The sequence below is a fragment of the Scyliorhinus canicula genome, chromosome 8, assembly GCF_902713615.1.
Source record: "Scyliorhinus canicula chromosome 8, sScyCan1.1, whole genome shotgun sequence".
Classification (NCBI taxonomy): Eukaryota; Metazoa; Chordata; class Chondrichthyes; order Carcharhiniformes; family Scyliorhinidae; genus Scyliorhinus; species Scyliorhinus canicula.
Window position 1 is genome coordinate 181298407 of NC_052153.1, and position 22239 is coordinate 181320645.

Here is a 22239-nt window from a genome sequence, read left to right on the forward strand (position 1 = left end):
GGACAAGAGCAGTGGGTACCTGGGAACCCCACCACCTGGAGGCTCCCTTCCAAGACACTCACCACCCCAACTTGGAAATATATCGCCGTTCCTTCACTGTTGTTGGAGCAAAATCCTGGAACTCCCTTCATAAAGCATTGTGGGTGTACCTGCACCTCAGGGACTGCAGCGGTTCAAGAAGGCAACTCACCACCACCTTCTGAAGGGAAACAAATGCTGATCTAACCAGCAACGCCCACATCTCGTAAATCAACAAAAAAAAAGTAAAGAGGTTGTAGCTCTTGCAAAACTATATACCGAGTGTGCCACTGTCTTGGGTGCGGGGACAACTTCTTCACCTTTCGCTGAACAGTACTGTGGGTGTATCAATCTTAGATGGGCTGCACAGGTTCAAAAAGATGGCTCACCAACACCTTAAAGGGCAATTAGCAATGGAGAATAAATGCTGAACCTTGTCTGTGGTGCCCCGATCCCATGAACACTTATTTTTAATCCATCGTAAAAGGTGACAACAAGGTCTCTTGCTAAAATTGTCACAGGGTTGATCTTTCTTGGGCATGTAAAGAGCAGTCAACGAAAAGGCACTTTCTCAACCTGACCACACCTATACTACTGAAGGGCAAGTGTTGTCTGAACATTCCCTTTCAGCAACTGCTATGCACTTTCAAGAATCCCAATTATTTCGATCCTTTTAACAGAATTTGTGTTTTTTTTGAGGGGGTTGCGGAAAGGGAGGAGATGACTCGACACTTTGACAATAACTGCCATTTCCTGAGCTTGTCAAATAACCAAAAAAAGCAATTAATTTGTGCACATCTGTTCAATGCAAAATTGACAATGTCATAAGTGGCCTGCAAGGTACAGTAGTAACAAACCGGTCTGTCCGGCCACACTCCCACCCCACTCAAGCTGACAAGTGTAAATATTACAAAAGTTTGTGTGTCATTGTACAGTACATTGTATATTTGTGCACACAGGGAACAAAAATTAACACTGTAATCAATCTTAAGAGAGTCCCGCTGCGCAGGAAAGTTCAAACTTTACAGATCGATCACCGTATTGCAGACAGGACAACGGTTCACTTCCAACAATGGCAAATGTTTTACAGCACATAAAAATCAAAATGGATCAATTAAGCGCTACTACATTCTTGATTGCGTGTCGTCTTTACCCAGACTCGGGGGGGTTTTCTTTGCTACGCATTCCCGTAACAGCCGAGGTTTTTTTAAAACCACGGTACGTGCGGTTGCCATGATGTTGCCTCGGTGCAGCGTTGAATTCCTGCACTCTGTAACGTTGTCCGCCTTCTGAGTGTGCAGGGGTCGCACGGAATTGGAACCCAGTGGCTTCCAATAAGAAGGGACCCAAAAATAAAATCAGAACAGCAAATAGGTTGCTGCAACGCCTCCTAAAAGCATCGCTTTAAAGTGTCATTTTCTCTCACAGAACACTACCTCATTCAAGGGCAAAAAAAAACACAAAGGGAATCTTTTCTTTTTTGTGACTATTTAACTAACATATTCTCGATATTAAATTTCAGAGACTGGAAAATCATAATTGCAAATTGAAATCTTTATGTAAAAAAAAAAATCACTTGCCAATTTCAGCTGATGCTTTAAAAGAATAAAATGTTTAAATAAGACTGACATTAGAAGTGGAACTCTTGTCACTGCATCATCATGTGATCAATAAAAGCAGAGTTAATGTCTGTTTCAGTGTATGCTGCTGTCAGGTTTCTGATCATGCCTGATTTTGTCATTCTTCACCATGTAGATAAAATAGGCTAGGGTTTCCTTTTCATTGACTGGAATGGTCCTAAAATGACGACTGATGGTCTGGGGGGCGAAACAAAAATAAATTTTAAAAAGTTAGAACACACGTAGCCATCGTCATTCAACGTTTGTGTTAAGTCGATTTCAGATACCTTCCTCCTGGGCGTAACCAGTCACTGCTTTCATGGGCAACCCTAAGCTCTCCACCCCCCCAGGAACCTAACCATGACCCACGGCACGAGATGGTGGCTGCAGCACAAACAATTAATACTCTTTTTAAATCATTAATGAATGCACTGAAAGTAGTACTGGATCTCACTACACAGTCAAATTTCTCTGACTACAGACAATATAGCAACAGATCATAAAACTTAGCTGAAAGAGCACAAATCAAATTTATTCAGCAAGATAGATTAAAACTCATACTTCAATGGAAAGATAAAGAGCAGGAGTAGGCCATTCAGCCCCTCCAGCTTGTCTCACCATTTGGTGATATGGTGGCTGATCTGTAACCAAATTCCAAATATCATTTAACTCTGCACATCTTTGGGCAGCAGGGTGGCACAGTGGTTAGCACTGCTGTCTCATGGCACCGAGGACTTGGGTTTAATCAGCAGCCCCAGGTCACTGTCGTAGAAGGTCACACAAACCTTGTGTTGCAATATTGTTAATGTTAGTCAGAAATTGCCATCCACCCCCATTCATTTTTGTCAGCTCTTTCACCCAGTGATTAAACAGATTTGGTGCAAATATTGTTTTTTCCAGCGTACATGTTGAAAATGATGAATTGAAGGAGCGATGGGACAGACAGCACAAAGCCCACTTACTCAGCAAACAGTCTATTTAAACAGTGCCTCTACAAACTACATCAAACAGGATCTATTTAAGACAGTAACTATGAACTACAGCAAACAGAATGCCCAATTGAAAGAAGCTGCAGCAAAATCTGCCGATAAAGTGCAGTGAGTGGAGGATTGTTACACAATATAAATTACAGCATAAAATAAAACCCAGTCACTTATCTTCAGGGATGATGATGGGACAATTACCCATATATCTCTATTCTATCTGGTACTTGTGTTGGTCCCATATAGTCTTACATTTTTCCTGCCGTGTGAGTCATGCTAAGGAATAATTTAAAACCCCTGGTTGTAGAGTAAAGGACTAATTATAATGGTAGCTACGGAGCGTATACATAGGGAGTTACACAGTGATGACACTTACTGAGTGGAGCTGAGTGTGACATTTCTCAGACAGTAGCTCCAGCTATGTCTTGATCTTATCGAACCTTTTGTTGAATAGTTACTGTCTAAATAAATGGTTTTGAACAAAAGACCTTTGCCTCCAGCAACATCACTTCTAGAGTAAATGTAAATGTTGTCACAGTCCCAGAGGACCATAGGCTGCTCTCACCCTTTGAGACTTAACTCGAGGGCGTCAATGAATCAAGAAGTAAACTTACAATAACGGAATATTGGGGACTTGAGCAAAGGGAAGATTTATGAAAAGAGTGGGATTGTGCAGCACTCCATTCACAATTGAAACTTGGCAAAGCAATTTTAATGCAAGTATCACCCATTCTGCTGTCGGCTTATTTTTGCCATCATCGCCTAATAACAGGAAAATAAAATACTTTGGAACAAATATACCACCGAGGGTGTATAATACCTCAGCTAGCTGAGCTTTATTTAGTCCAGGTCTGGTCTGTAGTTTGAAGTGTCTCTTATAACGTCTCAGCGTGTTGACTTGCAATTGAAATAAATCAACCTAAAATTAAAGAAAATTTTAAAAAGGTTGAGTATCTTTCGGGCAAATCAAGCTGACAATCACAAAACATAATTCAGAAATAATCGCAAAATACAGAAATGATGATTGACAGTATGTGTAGGAGGTTAATTCACAAGACAAGAACTGAAGTAAAAGCTTATGGATGTGAACAAAATTTCACCCCAAATCTCCCAACCACGAAATTCTGCAGTTCTTTACTGAGTTGCAGGTTGTGACATCTCACTGCAACCTCTCAATATGTTACTCCAGGTAATTAAAGAACACAATTTAGAACTGGCAAGTGGGGAAAAACTGATCAAAGTGCATTAAATCCATGTTCCCGTACCAGCCTCCCCGAACAGGCGCCGGAATGTGGCGACTAGGGGCTTTTCACAGTAACTTCATTGAAGCCTACTCGTGACAATAAGCGATTTTCATTTTTTTCATTTTTCATTTCCAGTAAACCTACATTGGTTAGAGGAATGATTGCAGGAAATCCTAATCACAAAATTTACACTTGGAAAAAATAAATTTGGCTACAGGGAAAGAGTGAGGTTGAGAGTCCACCTTCTCTTATATAGTATATTATCCATCTTGTGCCTCCCCGGTCAATTGTACTAGTTACATCTCCAAATAATTTTTTGTCAAGCATGATTTCCCTTTCATAAGTTGCGAGGTGGGTACTCAGCGAGGCCTTAGTGCCCTTGTGCACCCGTCGCTGAAAGTAAGCGTGCAGGTACAGCAGGCAGTAAAGGCGGCAAATTGTATGTTGGCCTTCATAGGGAAAGGATTAGAGTATTGGAACAGAGATGTTTTACTGTAACTATTGGTGAGGCCACACCTGGAGTATCGTGTACAGTTGTGGTGACCTTGTCTGAAGAAAGATGTTCTTGCTATGGAGGGAGTGCAATGAAGATTTACCAGGCTGCTTCCTGGGATTCATACATGGAAACATGCATAGAAAAAAGAAGAGGCCATTTGGCCCTTCAAGCCTGCTCCACCATTCATTATCACAGCTTTTTTTAAAGCCATGCTAATGAATGGCAGAGCAGTCTTGGAGGGCCGAATGGCCTCCTTTATTTTCTAAGTATGTCTGTCTCACTCTCTTTAGCTCTGAAGAGTCATACAGGCTTGAAAAGTTAACTCTTATTTTCTGTCTCAGCCGATGCTGCCAGACCTCCCGAGTTTTTCCAGCATTTTGGGGTTTTGTTTCGGATTCCAGCATCTGCAGTAGTTTGCTTTTATTTTCGATGGTGGAGGGTCCAATTGGGCTGCTCTTCCAAAGAGCGCGATGAGCCAGATTTGTTGCTCTACTTTTCCACAATTATGCATATATCGCTGACGTCCAGGAACACAATTATCAGGGTCAAAAGGTGGAATCTACAAACTTCACACTTGGGTCAGTTAAGGAAAATAATTTGTCCCTAGTATTAAACCACAAATCCTTCTGGCTAGGATAGCTCAGTGACTTACAATGTCATGGGTTACTGAATAGACAAAGGCTTGGCATTTATATCACAACGTCCACCACCTCTGGACATTCCAAAGCACCCTAACACTTTACTGAATACTTCCAAAGTATATTCTTTAACATAGGGGCAGCACAGTAGCACAAGTGATTAGCACTGTGGCTTCACAGCGCCAGGGTCCCAGGTTCGATTCCCTGCTGGGTCATTGTCTGTGCAGAGTCTTCACGTTTTCCACGTGTCTGTGTGGGTTTCCTCCGGATGCTCCGGTTTCCTCCCACAGTCCAAAGATGTGCAGGTTAGGTGGACTGGCCATGATAAATTGCCCTTAGTGTCCAAAAAGGTTAGGAGGGGTTATTGGGTTAGGGTGAAAGTGAGGGCTTAAGTGGGTCGGTGCAGACTCAATGGGCTGAATGGCTTCCTTCTACACTTTTATGTTCTATATTCACTGCTGCAATGTACGGAAACATGGCAGCCAATTTGTGCACAGCAAGGCCCTACAAATAGCAATGCCGAGACAATTCTCGGTTTTAAGTCATGTTGGTGGTGGGATAAATGTCAGCCAGGACAGAGTGGAGAATTGCACTGCTCCCCTTTAAAATGTTATGCCCACCAGAAGGGGCACAGCAGGCTTCAGCTTTGTGTCTCATCTAAATGAAAAGCACCTCTGAAAGTGTAGCGCTCAGTACTGCAGTGCAGTATTGGCATAGATTTCATACTCTATGCGAAGGGAGTGAGACTTGAACCCATAGCCTTGTGACTCAAGCAAAGTGCTCCTACCAAACCACGGCTGATACGCCCTTAACTAAACCAAATCATATATATTCACCATTTTATCTATTGCTTTTGGGAACAGAACTACTCAAAGGTTAATTTTCAAATGCTTAATATTACTCAAACTATGGACTGCTGCAACATTAACAAGTACAAATTTGAGTCAACAGTCATGCCCCCTCAGGAAATAACTTGGAAAGAAATTGGCCTGTGATGAAGAAAAGAATGCATCAGCATGAACCAGTGCCTCGCGGGAGAATCATTGCGGCCAGGAGTCCAGATACCCGGGCACACAACCCACGCTGACTGAAGGAATGCTGCTTATCAAACACACTGTATTTTAGATTAGATGTTTTATTACAAATATGATGTTAATTAGATTGTTATGTTTTTGGACCATCTACATGGAGGAATGAGAGGTCACGCAGCTTACTCTGAATCGGGCCCGACAACAGGCTTGGGTGTTCAGGTTGTTTTTATTGGGAAGGAAGTGCAAGATGTTCATGCTTGTGGACAATGGTAAGGACATCTGTGCTGACAGAGTAGGATGTTAAGTCTCCAAGGCTCAGAGATGCGACGAACGTCAGGTTTAAAAAACGATTATACTTTAAACTCTATTTAATTTAAAGATAAAATGGAGTTGGGGGTGAGAAGATAGTTAATCAACATTTCTACATGGATACAAGGCCCATGTGATTCACATTGCCATGGAGGTCAACATTTGAGGGGGAAATGAGCCATTGCAGTGCTAACCCAAAAGACAGGAAGGTTTGCAAGAACCTGAGGGAGCAGAGGGTTAAAGGTATCTGGTCTCTATTGTTCACCACACAGAATGTGATTGGGAGCTAGCAGTTGGTTTGAGGAGATCAAGTTCATGGATTTAACAAGACTGGAAGCTTTGGCAGGAGGGAGGAATCTCCATGGTGACCCTCACTATGAAATTCTGTTCAGGGATTAGACGTTATCTGGCTGGTAAAGGAAAAAGGAAACAAGCCATTGGAAGCTGAGAATAGCTTTGGACTAGGTCCTGAAGAATACAATGTCCACTTAAGAGACAGGGTAAAGTATAACAGGGGATTTTCAGCTGTTTTAAAAGTTAAATGGGGAAAAGCTTTGTGCAGTTTAGATAAATTGCCTACTGAAATAGACTATGTTGCAATTGGTTTGTTTGATACATTACATCTTGACACTTGAAACCAGGGGACACAAGTTCAAATTAAGGGGAAGCCACTTAGGAGAGATGAAGAGAGTTGTTTTTACTCTGAAGGTTATGAATCTTTGGAATTCTCAACCCCAAAGTGTCATGGAAGCCCAGTCCTGGAGCATGTTTAAAGCAGAGGTTTGTTAGATTTCTAAATACCAATGAAGTTAAGGGTTTTGGAGATACTCTGGGCATAAGTCATTAAAGTGGAAGATCAGCCATGATTGTATTAAATGTTGGTGCAGGTTCGATGGCCTACTCTTAAGTTCCTACATAGTTCTGAACCTCCCACTCAGGGGAAATTCAAAGAACAAAGAAAAGTACAGCACAGGAACAGGCCCTTCGGCCCTCCAAGCCTGCGCTGACCAGGCTGCCAGTCCGAAATAAAATCTTCTACACTTCCGATGTCCGTATCCCTCTATTCACATCCTATTCATGTATTTGTCAAGATGCCCCTTAAATGTCATTATTGTCCCTGCTTCCTCCTCCAGCACTTACCTCGTACATCTCCTCTAAACCTTGCCTCTCGCACCTTAAACCTATGCCCCCTAGTAATTGACCCCTCTACCCTGGGAAAAAGTCTCTGGCTATCCACTCTGTCTATGTCCCTTATGATCTTGTAGACCTCTATCAGGTCACCCCTCAACCACCTTCGTTCCAGTAAGAACAAACCACGTTTATTCAACCTCTCCTCATAGCTAATGCCCTCCATACCAGGCACCATCCTGGTAAATCTTTTCTGCACCCTCTCTAAAGCCTCCATATCCTTTTGGTACTGAAGCGACCAGAATTGAGCACTATACTCCAAGTGTGGCCTAACTAAGGTTCTATATACAGCTACAACATGGCTTGCCAATTTTTATACTCAATGCCCCGGCCAATGAAGGCAAGCATGCCCTATGCCTTCTTGACTACCTTCTCCACCTGTGTTGCCTTTCACTGACCTGTGGACCTGTACACTAAGATCTCTCTGACTGTCAATACTCTTGAGGGTTCTACCATTAACTGTATATTCCCTACCAGTATTAGACCTTCCAAAATGCATTACCTCACATTTGTCCGGATTAAACTCCGTCTGCCATCTCGCCGCCCAAGTCTCCAACAATCTAAATCCTGCTGTACCCCCTGAAAGCCCCCATCGCTATCTAAAATTTCACCAACCTTTGTGTCGTCCGCAAACTTACTAATCAGACTCGTTACATTTTCCTCCAAATCATTTATATATACTACGAACAGCAAAGGTCCCAGCACTGATGCCTGCGGAACACCATGATTCATAGCCCTCCAATCAGAAAAGCACCCTTCCATTGCTACTCTCTGCCTTCTATGACCTAGCCAGTTCTGTATCCATCTTGCCAGCTCACCTCTGATCCCGTTCAAATATCTTTATAAAAGCTATCGGTCTCTACGGGTATTGTAAGATATGAAACAGAGGCCCCATCTCGCCTCCCAGGTAGATGCAAAATATCCTCTGCCGCTATTTTGAACAGGAGCAGGGGAGGTTAGTCCTCGGGTACTAGGGCAATATTTATGTCGCAACCAACATCACTTAAACCGATTAAAAGAGTGATTAAATAGCAAAGACAACTTAATTGGTTGTAAAACGCTTTAGGAAGCTCGGAGATTGTGAAATGCAGTATAACAATTCCAGGTTTTTCTTTAAGAGGGAGAAAAGTTTGAAAACACAATAAAATAATTTTATTTGTTCTTTTTTTTAAAATAAATTTAGATTACCCAATTATTTTTTCCAATTAAGGGGCAATTTAGCGTGGCCAATCCATCTAACCTGCACATCTTTTTGGGTTGTGGGGGTGAAACCCACGCAGACACGGGGAGAATGTGCAAACTCCTCACGCACAGTGACCCAGAGCCGGGTTTCAAACCCAGGTCCTCAGCGCCGCGAGGCAGCAATGCTAACCACTGTGCCACCGTGCTGCCCTTTTTTTATTTGTTCTTAATGATGTCTGAAGTATAATCTGACAGCTAGGTTTACAAAGAAATGTTCCTCCTCATCAAGGTGATGGAGGTGAATCAAGACAATGGTCACTTCTATTTGTGATAATTAGCATTATTTTTAAAAACAAAGGGGTAAAGGGACAAATAAATAATCAAACTCAAATGTTGCATCCCTTCTGCAAGCATTTGCAAAACCTGAAGCTTTTTAAAAAAAGTTTTAAATATTTTTTTCCAAATGAAGGAGCAATTTAACATTGCCAGTCCATCTACCCTGCACATAGAACATAGAAGAGTGCAGCACAGAACAGGCCCTTCGGCCCTCGATGTTGTGCCGAGCATTGTCCGAAACCAAGATCGAGCTATCCCACTCCCTGTCATTCTGGTGTGCTCCATGTGCCTATCCAATAACCGCTTGAAAGTTCTCTTTGGATTGTGGGGGCGAGAGTGTGCAAACTCCACATGGACAGTGACCCGGGGCCAGGATCAAACCCGGGTCCTCGGCGCCGTGAGGCTGCAGTGCTAACCACTGTGCCACCGTGTTGCCCTGAAAAACTGAAGCTTTGAAAGCTAGCACTAATGCACAAATAAGACAACATTCTCGTTTAATCACTACCTTGTTCTTCTTCTCAAGATCAAATCAGTATAGATGGTGAAGCATTGTTCTCTTGGTTTATATCAAATGTGACTAAAGGAAGCTTACCAATAAATTATGCAGGAATGCCCAAGGGCAGGAAAACTGGAGGGAGCACGTCGTGGAAATTTGCCCGGGAGACAGAGAGTAGTGGTGGAAGGGAGTGTCTCAAAATGGAGAAAGGTGACTAGTGGTGTTCCACAGGGATCCGTGCTCAGACCACTGTTGTTTGTGATATACATAAATGATCTGGACAAAGGTATTGGTGGTCTGGTTAGCAAGTTTGCAGATGATACCAAGACTGGTGGAGTTGCAGATAGTGAGGGGGACCGTCAGAGAATACAGCAAAATATAGATAGATTGGAGAGTTGGGCAGAGAAATGGCAGATGGAGTTCAATCCAGGCAAATGCGAGGTGATGCATTTTGGAAGTTCTAATTCAAGAGCGGACTATACGATCAATGGAAGAGTCCTGGGGAACAATGATGTACAGAGAGATCTGGGAGTTCAGGTCCATTGTACCCTGAAGGTGGCAACGCAGGTCGATAAGAGTGGTCAAGAAGGCATACAACATGCTTGCCTTCATCGGACGGGGTATTGAGTACAAGAGTCGACAGGTCATGTTACAGTTGTATAGGACTTTGGTTCGGCCACATTTGGAATACTGCATGCAGTTCTGGTCGCCACATTACCAGAAGGAGGGCAGCACGGTGGCCTAGTGGTTAGCACAGCTGCCTCATGGCGCTGAGGTCCCAGGTTCGAATCCCGGCTCTGGGTCACTGTCCGTGTGGAGTTTGCACATTCTCCCCGTGTCTGCATGGGTTTCGCCCCCACAACCCAAAAAATGTGCAGAGTAGGTGGATTGGCCACGCTAAATTGCCCCTTAATTGGAAAAAATAATTGGGTAATCTAAATTATTATTTTTTTTTTTAAGTATTTAAAAAAAAAACATTACCAGAAGGATTTGGATGCCTTGGAGAGGGTGCAGAGGAGGTTCACCAGGATGTTGCCTGGTATGGAGGGTGCTAGCTATGAAGAAAGGTTGAGTAGATTAGGATTGTTTTCGTTGGAAAGACGGAGGTTGAGGGGGACCTGATTGAGGTCTACAAAATTATGAGAGATATGGACAGGGTGGACAGCAACAAGCTTTTCCCCAAGAGTGGGGGTGTCAGTTACAAGGGGTTACGATTTCAAGGCGAGAGGGGGAAAGTTTAAGGGAGATGTGCATGGAAAGTTTTTTTACGCAAAGGGTGGTGGGCGCCTTGGAAAATAGGCGACAGGTTTAGATAAAGGATCTGGATCGGCGCAGGCTGGGAGGGCCGATGGGCCTGTTCCTGTGCTGTAATTTTCTTTGTTCTTTATAGAGTATAAGTGGTGTTTAATCATTTTTTTTTTTTTAAGGGACAATTTAGTGTGGCCAATCCACCTATCCTGCACATCTTTGGGTTGTGGGGTAAGACCCGTGAAAACACAAGGAGAATACGTGCAAACTCCACATGGACAGTGACCCGGGGCTGGGATCGAACCCGGGTCCTCAGTGCTGTGAGGCAACAGTGCTAACTATTGCATCACCATACCTCTCAGTAGTGTTTAATCATGAGAAATGTTTAGAGTTAAATGGCTTTGGAAAAATTAAGCCAATCTGCTTATATTGCTGGTTCATTTATTTTTATTTTAAAAGGGGAAGATGTGACGCATGCAGGATTTTCGATATGCAAGATTATAAATATTTGGCAATTCAATGGTTAAACGCCTTGGTTCGAGTGTGTTTGATTGCAGTAGTCATGTTTTTAAAAATAATAATCTTTATTAGTGTCACAAGTAGGCTTACATTAACACTGCAACAAAGTTACTGTGAAAATCCCCTTGTTGCCTCATTCCAGCGCCTATTTGTGTACTCTGAGGGAGAACTCAATATGCAAATCACCTAACAAGCACGTCTTTCGGGACTTTTCGGAGGAAACCAGAGCACCCAGAAGAAACCCACGCAGACATGGGAGGAACATGTAGACTCTGCACAGACAGTGAACCAAGGTTGGAATCAAAGGCAGGTTCCTGACACTGAAGCAACAGTGCAAACCACTGTGCTACAGTGCCACCCAAGAATCTTGTTTTGCAAGATCAGAAAGCTTTTTAGAGCCAGAGGTGAAACTGACCATCAGAAAAGCCTGGGCTAATGTGCTGTTGTTCGTCTAGAGGGGAGTCCCTGGGGAGTTAGTGTTTTCAGCCTGGGGTGTTAATTTGTTTTCAGCTTGAGAAGATATTACTGCTGGGTGGAGCTCAGGTATTCAGACATTGAGAAAGCTTTGGAGTTGAGTTCTGATCTGGCTAACACAAATAACAAGTTAAGATATTTTGCTCTCAGTTGAATTGCTAAAAATATTGAGGAGGTTGGAAATTTGGGTGAGTGCACTTGCTTATTTTTAAAACAAATTTAGTGCAATATAGCTATGGTTAGGAAGTGGGCGATGGGGGGGGGGGGGGGCGGCAACGTGGGAGCAGCTGGAGGCGGCGTCATGTAAAGGTACTAGTCTGGGAGCTTTGATAACGGCTCCTTTGTCATTCTCGGCGACCCGTTACTCCACAAGTCCTGTGGTGGTGGTGACACTGCGGATCTGGGGACAGTGGAGGAGGTACAAGAAAGTGGAGCGAGCGTCGGTCTGGATCCAGATATGCAACAATCACAGGTTTGCCCCGGGTAGGATGGATGGTGGGTTCTAGAGCTGGCAGAGGGCAGTCATCAGAAGGATGGGAGATCTGTTCATAGACGGAAGCTTTCCCAGTTTGAAGGCGCTAGAGAACAAATTTGATCTGCCGCCAGGAAACGCCTTTAAATATCTGCAAGTACGAGCCTTCCTGAAAAAACAGGTAGTGGCCTTTCCGATGCTGCCGCCACTGAGGATACAGACAGGATGGTCTCCGGCACCTGGGTGGGGGAGGGGAGGGTGTCAGATACCTACCAGGAACTACAGGAGGTGGAGGAAACCCTGGTGGAGGAGCTCAAGGGCAAGTGGGAGGAGGAGCTAGGAGAGGAGTTGGAAGCGGGTCTGTGGGCAGAGGTCCTGGGCAGGGTTAATTCCTCCTCATCATGTGCCAGGCTCAGTCTAATTCAATTTAAGGTGGCCCACCGGGAACACATGACAGCAGCGAGAATGAGCAAGTTTTTTGGGGTAGAAGACAGTTGCAGGAGGTGCAAGGGCAGCCCTGCAAACCATGTCCACATGTTTTGGGCATGCCCGGAGCGAAGTGTGTTCTGGCAAGGGTTCGCGAGGGCAATGTCCAAGGTGCTTAACACACGGGTGGTGCCGAGTCCAGAGATAGCGATCTTTGGAGTGTCAGAAGACCCGGGAGATCAGGGGGCGAAAGAGGCCGATGTCCTGAGTTTCTCAGCCTCAAGAAAATAAAGTTTGCCGAGGGTCTACGCTAGGGTTCTCTCGGAGGTGGCAGCCGTTCGTCGACTTTCTCGGGGAAATTAAAATGTCAGCAACAGCAGCAATCCCGGGGGGGGGTGAATGCTTCATTGGGATGGTGTGGAAAGACTGGGTCGCGTGGGGTAATGTCTATTTAATTGTTATTGTATATTCTCTTTTTGCACAATGTTAATGTTCACTGTAGTTTGTTTTGTTATTATGGTTACTACAGTTTTATTATGAAAAATTCTGCAAAACCTTAATAAAAATACTTTGAAAAAAAAATTTAGTGTACCCGACTATTTTTTTCCCCAATTAAGGGGCCAGTTAGCACAGCCAATCCACCTGCCCTGCACATCTTTGGGTTATGGGGTGAAACCCACGCAGACACAGGGAGAATGTGCAAACTCCACACGGACAGTGACCCAGGGCTGGGATTGAACCCAGGTCCTCAGTACTATGAGGCAGCAGTGCTAACCACTGCACCACCGTACCGTCCATGCGCACTTGCTTTTCGTATTAAATTTCTACATTTGCAAGTAGAATTTTAAGACTCGATTGTGAAAAGTCCCTAAAAATAAAAAACAGGGGTGGCATGCAGCGCAGTGGTTAGCACTGGGACTGCGGCGGTGGGGACCCAGGTTAGAATCCCACCCCTAGGTCACTGTCCGTGTGGAGTTTGCACATTCTCTCCATGTCTGCATGGGTTTCACCCCCCCCCCCCCCCCCCCCCCCCCCCACAACCCAAAGATGTGCGGGTTAGGTGGATTGGCCACACTAAATTGCCCCTTAATTGGAAAACAATAATTGGGTACTCTAAATTTTAAAAATAAATAAATAAAAAGAAAAGAAAACACCCAAACTACCAGTTTTGGGCACGTTTACCTCTGGAGATTCTGCATCACGGTCTGGTGAATCACCTCCATCATCATCACTGCCTTTCCTCTTTCTTTTATTGCGAACACTTTGTATGAAACCTTTGTGGAAGTCGCATATGTACAGATGTCGAACCTGAGAAATAAACGCAAAAAGAAAGAAACAGCACAAATTACAACTCAAAATTGTATGAAATAATAACCACATTGCAGAATGCTGGTGGGGCATATATAGCAAGAGAACAGTGATGCTTGAATTAGAGGTTTTTCCAGTATGCTACGCAAGATAATTGTTAGCACCTTTCCACCAAGGTAGTCACATTTTATTACGAGATAATTCCAGTGAAGTGCCTAAACTAGAGTTAAGATCAGCTTTCCCCAGCTTCACAGTGAACACGTTCCCAGCACCTATTCATCTAGCTGGGCTCAAAGTTCCATCCTGACCGACCAGGAACTGTCTCAATTGTGTTGGGCAAGGAGGTGGGTGGTGAAGAGGGAGGGAATGTGGGAGAGTCTCTTTCGGATTTAAGTTGACTATAAAAGCCACATGCCTGACACTTCCCCACAGCAGCTAAGTAGTCAGATATCTCAGCCACAACAGGCTTTCATCATTGCGGAACACTGCTGACTGACTAAACAACCTGGTACATTGATGGGATCAGGAAGGGTAGAATCATTGGGGATTTGGTTCCTTCCACTTGGACAGTCGAATGAATGACTTGGATTAATAAATGGTGCTTTTCTGGGCAGCACGGTGGCACAGTGGGATAGCCCTGCTGCCCCACGGCGCCAAGGTCCCAGGTTCGATCCTGGCTCTGGGTCACTGTCCATGTGGAGTTTGCACATTCTCCCCGTGTTTGCATGGGTTTCGCCCCCACAACCCAAAACTGTGCAGGGTAGGTGGATTGGCCACGCTAAATTGACCCTTAGTTGGAAAAAAATAATTGGGCGCTCTAAAAAAATTTTTTTAAACAATGGTGCTTTTTATGGTCCCAGGGTGTCTGAAACTGTTTCCCAGCCAACCAAGTACTTTTGAAGTGTAGTAACTGTTGTAACATAGGAAATGCAACAAATCATTTTCACACAGCAAAATCTCACCAACAGCAACGACCACATAATCTGGAGAATTCTAAGGTACAGAGGGATCTAGGTGGTCTGATGCACTGGTTACAGAAGGTTAGTATATAGGTACAGCAAACAATTGAGGCTAATAAAATGCTATCATTTATTATGAGAAGAGTTGGACATAAATGTCAGAATATTATGCTTCAGTAATACAGGAGATTGCTGAGACCACATGTCAAACACAGTGTGCAGTCTTGGTCTCCTTATTTAAAGAAGGTTGTAAGTGCATTGGAGGTGGTTCAGAGGAGATTTACCAGATTGATATCTGGAAATGTTTTATGGGGAAAAAGGTGGACAGATTGGGCTCGTTTCCACTGGAGTTTCAATGAGAGGATGGTGACTTGATTGAAGTAGACAAGATCCCGAATGGTCTTGACAAGTTAGACGTGGTACGGCTGTTCCCTCTTCTGGGAGAGTCCAGACACCGTTTTAAACTCAGGAATTACCCTTTTAGGACAGAGCAGAGGGGAATTTTTTTCTCTGAGGGTTGTGCAATTTACTGCCTCAGGAAGGGGGTCACAGAATATTTTTAAGGCAGAAGTAGATGGATTTTTGTTAGGCAAGGGAATCAAAGGTTGTCGGTGGGGGGGAGGAACGTGGAATTCAAAACACAACAGATCAGCCATCATATTAATAAATGGTGATGGGGGGGGTGGGGGGGTGGAGAGCTGGACTAATGACAATAAAACCCAAAAATGCTGGAAAAGCTCAGCAAGTCTGGCAGCACCTGTGGAGAGTGAAATGCTTTCAAAGAGTCATACAGGACGTCTTTGAATTGTTTCTCCCTCCACAGATTGCTGCTGGACCGGCTGAGTTTTCCCAGCATATCCAGATTGCATTTCACATTTCCAGCACCCGTGGTAGCCTGCTTTTAGTTTCGGACTAATGGGAGCTTTTTCCAGAGAGCCAGCAAGGAAACAATGGTTTGAATGGTCTCACTCTATCCTGTACGATTGTGCCAGCTCCTCAGTGGTAAACGTACAGGATTTGTATCAATATTTCATAGATCATAGAATTTACAGTGCAGAAGGAGGACATTCGTCCCATCGAGTCTGCGCCGGCTCTTGGAAAGAGCACCCTACCCAAGCCCACACCTCCACCCTATCCCCATAACCCAGCAACCCCCACCCAACACTAAGGGCAATTTTGGACACCAAGAGCAATTTAGCACAGCCAATCCACCTAACCTGCACATCTTTGGACTGTGGGAGGAAACCGGAGAAAACCCACGCAGACATAGGGAGAACATGCAGACTCCGCACAGAGACCCAAGTCAGGAATCGAACCTGGGACCCTGGAGCTGTGAAGCAATTGTGCTAACCACTGTGCTACCATGCTGCCCAAACAATAAAACCAAACAATAACGCTTCAGCATTTTAATAAACTTTTCAAGTGATGTTGAAAACTCTGAAGCTGGGCAACAAACCTCAAGGGGAGTTTACTGTTTTAATCCAGCCGTCATTCAAAATTTAACAAAACAATTAACATTTTTAGGTCATGAATCAGACGATATTAGTTTCAAAAATAACCTAGTTTCAAGCACAGTATGCCATACAATACAAAGCCAAGATTCCTCATGCACAGAGGCAGCAGTCTTGACTCAGTGGCTGCACTCATTCGGAGTCAGAATGTTGTGGGTTCAAGTCCCATTCCAATGGCTGGAGGACAAATCTTGTTTGGTCACTACTATTACAAGATCATAATTAGCAGCAGAATTGGGCCATTCGGTCCATCGAGTCTGCTCTGCTATTCAATCATTTTTTTTTTTAATTGTCACAAACAGGCTTCCATTAACATTGCAATGCAGTTACCGTGAAAAGCCCCTAGTCGCCACATTCCGGTGCCTGTTCAGTATACTGAGGGAGAATTCAGAATGTCCAAATTACCTAAAAGCACGTCTTTTGGGACTTGTGGGAGGAAACCGGAGCACCCGGAGGAAACCCACACAGACACGGGGAGAACGTGCAGACTCTGCACAGTGACCGAAGCCGGGAATTGAACCCGGGTCCCTGGATATATTTCTCCAATTAAGAACCTATTTCTGTCTTAAAGACACTCAGTGATTTGGCCTCCACAGCCTTCTGTGGCAAAGTGTTCCACAGATGCACCACCCTCTGGCTGAAGAAATCCTTCCTCATCTCAGTTTTAAAGTCTCGTCCCTTCAGTCTGAGGCTGTGCCTTCGGGTTCTAGGTTTTCCTACTCGTGGAAACATCCTCTCCATGTCCACTCTATCCAGGCCTCTCAATATCCTGTTAAGTTTCAATAAGGTCCCCCCTCATCCTTCTAAACTCCAATGAGCACAGACCCAGAGTCCTCGGCTACTCCGCATATGACAAGTTCGTCATTCCAGGGATCATTCTTGTAAACATCCTCTGAACCCTTTCCAAGGCCAGCACATCCTTCCTTGGATACGGGGCCCAAAACTGCTCACAATGCTCCAAATGGGGGTTATTGTATATTATATTACATTATCTCCAGTGTTTGTCAATCCTACTCACTGTGTTGACAACCACAGTGGCCCATGCCAACTATAGCTATGGCATTGCAGTGACTATCGTGTACTTGGTCACATTGATACGTGAATTATAGCCACTATAATCAGGTGAGAGAAACCAGATGTAGAAGTTGAGGAACACAGACGGTTATATATTGGCTAAAGATTACAGAAATAGGGAGGGGGAAAAGCTGGTTAGGAATTTCACCAATCAGAAACAGGCATTGAGAGATGGGAGCCAGGCACACAGAGCAAATACAGTAACAGCATCCCAGGTAGAGGTGGTCCCTCCCAGCACTGATCTACAAGTGATCACTGAAATATTGACGAGAGACGTCCTATTATTCCTCATTACGTCCACAGGTAAACAACTCTTGCCCAGTGTTTCTCCTAATATCACTCAGTCCAATAAACACCTTGTTGTAATAAAAAATATTACACCCCTAATCCCTGCCAAATCTAGCCTTCGAGAAGCAGGTGGCCTCAAAAGTGCTTCACTGTCAAGAAGTCAACGTTACTGATGCCAGATACTATACATGTGACACACCACTGCTCCAACCGATGGAAACTCTCGGTACACACGTTTTAAAAATAAATTTAGAGTACCCAATTATTTTTTCCAATTAAGGGGCAATTTAGAGTGGCCAATCTACCTATCCTGCACATCTTTGGGTTGTGGGGGTGAAACCCACGCAGACACGGGGAGAATGTGCAAACTCCACACGGACAGTGACCCAGGGCCGGGATTTGAACCCGGGTCCTCAGCGCCGCAGGCAGCAATACTAACCACTGTGCCACCGTGCTGCCCGGTACACACTTTTATCATGGAAATTGCCCCTGGGACCGCTCAGATCCCGTGTTGAGACCAGTCCTTTCAAAGCCACTACCCAAGGCAGCAGGAGCTGCCAGGAATAATGTGTGGCTCAAGAGTTATTTGATCTCTGGGAGGGAAACACATGATAAAATTGTCAGCAGCACAATTTGCAGGGCACTGGGGGTGGGATGGAGCACGGAAATGAAACTACCTGGACAGCTCTACCGAAACATTTCCTTCCTTCAGCATAGGCCGAAAGGAGCACAAGGGAGGTCTACTAACCTACGTTCTAGATAGAGAGGAGAAACATTCGGCAGAATAGCGCAATGTTGGAGAGAACAGATTGGTCCAGGTTTCATAGTGATGCCCTCATGATCAAATAGCTGGCCCCTCATTGACTATCCCAACTTGTATCAGAAACTACCAGACAAGGAAGCTTTCAAACAACCCTCGCTGCCCCAAGGAAGCAGACGGCAGCTCCAGTCGAACGAGATCAAGAAAAGCCAATCCCCCCCTTTAATCGCCCTGTCCCAAAACACAACATGTTACGCCTCACAAAAATAATCTCTCACCGAGCACACACTCCAACTCGGTAACTCAGCAAGGTGGCAGCTGTGCCACAAGTGAGTAGTATTCCCACACTGGAGGCAGAAGGTTGTGGGTTCAAGTCCCATTCCAGAGACGGGAGTACATAAGCCAAATGGACGCTCAGGTGATTCTTTCCCAGCACTTCTCAAAACATTGGGAGATTGTCACCATTGCTCTGGTCAATCTTCATACCTCAAATCAACATCTCGAAAACAAACTAGCACATTACTTTCTGCGAGACCTTGCCATGTGCAGAACAGAGGCAGTGACGACACTTCGAAAGTACTTTAGTGGCTATGAAGTGCGTTGTCACCACTGCTCTGGTCAATATTCATACCGTAAACCAGCATTTCGAAAACAAACCAGCACATTACTTTCTGCAAGACCTTGCCACGTGTAGATCAGCAGCAGTGACGACACTTCAAAAGTACTTTAGTGGCTATGAAGTGCGTCGGGCCGGCCTGAGCTCAGGAAAGCACAATGCAACTTCTGTTTCTTTCCCCAAAATATCACATCTAAAAATTCTAATGCCCTCCTTTGGTTCTTCCCCAGACCTCCCATACAGAACCAACTCACCCAGTCTCACTACAGTTCCATAGCCCGCATTCAGCTCGAACAAGTGGTAACTTGGGCAGGAGATACAAAAGTCTGAGAACACGCATGAACAGACTCAAAAACAGCTTCTTCCCCGCTGTTACCAGACTCCTAAATGACCCTCTTATGGACTGAATTGATTAACACACCCCTGTATGTTTCACCCGATGCCGGTGTCTATGTAGTTACATTATGTACCTCGTGTTGCCCTATTATGTATTTTCGTGTACTTAGATCTGTTGAACTGCTCGCAGAAAAATACTTTTCACTGTACCTCGTGACAATAAACAAAATGCAATCCAAAAATCTCTTTCTGTGTGAGACTAGATTGCACTTCAGTGGGCTATTTGACCAGGAGGGCAACTCAAGCACAAGTATCTCTTATACACGGAAACTTCTGCTCATTAGGGAGCCTCCAACTAGGAGGCAGTCAGAAAATTAAATCCAGATCTTTCAGGAGTTTAGTCTGGAAACACTTCTACACAAAAAGGGTGCTAGAAATTTGGAACTCTCTAGACATCGGAAATCTGGACCGTGCAACCCTTCGAGCCTGCTTAACCATTCAATATCATCATGGCTGACCATCTGCTTTAACTCAACATTCCCTCTCTCCCCCCATATCCCTTGACATCAAAAATCTGCTCCAATCACTTGTGATTTAAAATTTAATGTTGCTAGATTGTTATCCAAAAGAATTAAGGGATATGGGGAAAAGGCAAATTTGTGATCACAGGTCAGGCACGACCTCAAGTGGATGACCATAGGTTTGAGGGGTTGAATGGCCTTCTCCTGTTCCTGTGTTCCATTTGGGTCAATCCAGGATTGCACCAATCCAGGAGCCACCCCCCCGGGTGATTTCCCTTACTTTTATACCAGTCAATGGTAAGCCTCGCTTACTATTGTCCCCGATGACATTAGCTACAGCAGAACAAGTCAAGAATCAAAGCTGGAGAGCTTTCTTGAACTGTTACGATGATCTTCTTCCAAATCCGGGCAGCCCACAGTTTACCAACTCTGCCAATGTAACGTTTTGCCTCGAGGAAACTACTTCACTCACGTCAGGACGACGTTCACTCTTGTGGCACCAGATATCCCCAATGTTAAACTGTAGGTCACAACAGACGTACAATTGACGCGAGTTTAAACACAGCAGCGTGTAGAAAATCTGTTCGCTTACAACTAAGATATAGGACAAACAGCTACATATCCCGACCGGATCTTTTAATTTTTAATAGACTGATTCGCTTGTTGGCAGGTTAAGTCGCCACAGGGTGTTGAAATCTACTATGTTTCAGGCCTTTGATGGACCTCATGACAAATCTTGTCACAATCACAAGATAATAAAAATTGCTCCCCATCCTTTATTGACAATGTTACTTTGGACACTTGGCCGAACATAAATAATTAAGAATCAACAGACTTACGTTCTTGTCGGTTTCCAGTTTGAGTTTCTTCTGTGAAATACTTTTCTGGATCCTCTTGCTAAAGCTGGCGTTGCCGGCAGGGCGGTTGCACCTCTCTCCATCATCAACCAGACAACAAATGTGGCCAAATCCTGGAGCTCCGGCGCCGCCATCCCGGCTGTCTTCTTCGGTACTAAAACCGTTCATTTTATTTTCCACACCCCCCCTTTTGAATCCTTTTCTTCTTTCCCTCCTCAAACAACCTCCCTCCCCTTTCAGAGAACGGGTCTATCAACTCAATGCAACTGTGTGGGTTCGAGGCCAGCGGCAGCACTCAGCTCCACAACAAACAACGAAAAAAAAACTCACTTTCTATATATATCTAATATGCATACACACAGAATTCAATATGGCAGAAAGTGTCTCTTTAACGGCGGGTTAAAGAACTCACATTGCAACTTTCGCAGTGGGAGGGAGGGGGGTTTAATTCTTGTTCTTAAACAAAAAATACAACTCTGAGAAGCTCACAATGGCCGAGCTGTTCCATGCGAAGCCCTATACAACAAATTATTCGCTTTCTCGCGCCGATAATGCGCGTCTTTGTAGAGGAGATTTTTTTAAAAGGGGATGGGGGGGTGCGGAGAAGAAAAAGAAAATTAGCCACCGGGATTAAAGTATGGTGTTTTCATTCAGCCTTGGACACTCGTACAATACAAACCTCGAGCTTAAATGGATAGTAACGCAACGTACGTATTCCACACGCTCTTTCTCCCCTTTTCAAATAAAAATGTAAAAGGAGGAGGGGGAGAGAATGGAAACAAAAAACACACACAACAGCAAAATATAATAAATTACATTGCCGTCCGCCCGCTGCAGGCAGACTTTGACTGCAGTGTTCGGGCTGCTTCTGGCGAACAGCTGTTGCCATGTACCAACGTTCCAAATGGAATCAGGAAATAATGCCCCTGCATTGATACATTACCAGCGTTCCAAACCCGGGAAGGGGGCGGGGCCTGTGCCGCGCTGCACCGCGGGAGCTGTAGTTCTTCCCATGGCTCCGCCGCGCACGTCACGTGCCCCTGCCGCCGGGCGGAGAGAACTGCTAGTCCCAGAATGCCGCGGGGTGGCGTGTGCGCGCACCCAACGCGGAAGAAGTGTGTTTGTGTGTGGGGTGGAGGGAAAAGAGAAAAAACAAATGAGCCAAGCACTTTTTTTTCAAATTTTTTTTGCTCAGCAGTCGACGCCTCGCTTTTCAGTAGGGCGAGTGTCGTGGCCATAGCAGGAAACAAATGAACATTTTTTAAAAATGGTGTGCACAATTCAAATTGTAAACTGAAGGCGTGCTCTTTGTGTTAGAAGCAGAGAGAAG

The 22239-nt window shown here is 44.6% G+C and overlaps 1 protein-coding gene across 1 annotated transcript; it reads right to left on the reverse strand.

Annotated features, from left to right (window-relative positions):
• Nucleotides 1-805: 805 nt before the first annotated feature.
• sap30l (sap30-like) lies at nucleotides 806-21839 on the reverse strand. Its single transcript, XM_038805788.1, has 4 exons — nucleotides 20892-21839; nucleotides 13862-13987; nucleotides 3441-3539; nucleotides 806-1835 (listed from the first exon to the last, which is right to left on the reverse strand). The coding sequence occupies exons 1-4, from the start codon at nucleotides 21075-21077 to the stop codon at nucleotides 1713-1715; spliced, it is 534 nt and encodes a 177-aa protein (XP_038661716.1). The 5' UTR covers nucleotides 21078-21839; the 3' UTR covers nucleotides 806-1712.
• Nucleotides 21840-22239: the final 400 nt, after the last annotated feature.

Excerpts from the sequence above, each read along its gene's own strand:
- sap30l (XM_038805788.1), bottom strand. The coding sequence starts at position 21,077 with ATGAACGGTTTTAGTACCGAAGAAGACAGCCGGGATGGCGGCGCCGGA. Across the intron at positions 13,988-20,891 it reads AACTGGAAACCGACAAGAAC|GTTCGACATCTGTACATATG; the intron begins GTAAGTCTGTTG and ends TTTATTTCTCAG. Across the intron at positions 3,540-13,861 it reads GTGATGCAGAATCTCCAGAG|GTTGATTTATTTCAATTGCA; the intron begins GTAAACGTGCCC and ends CTTTAATTTTAG.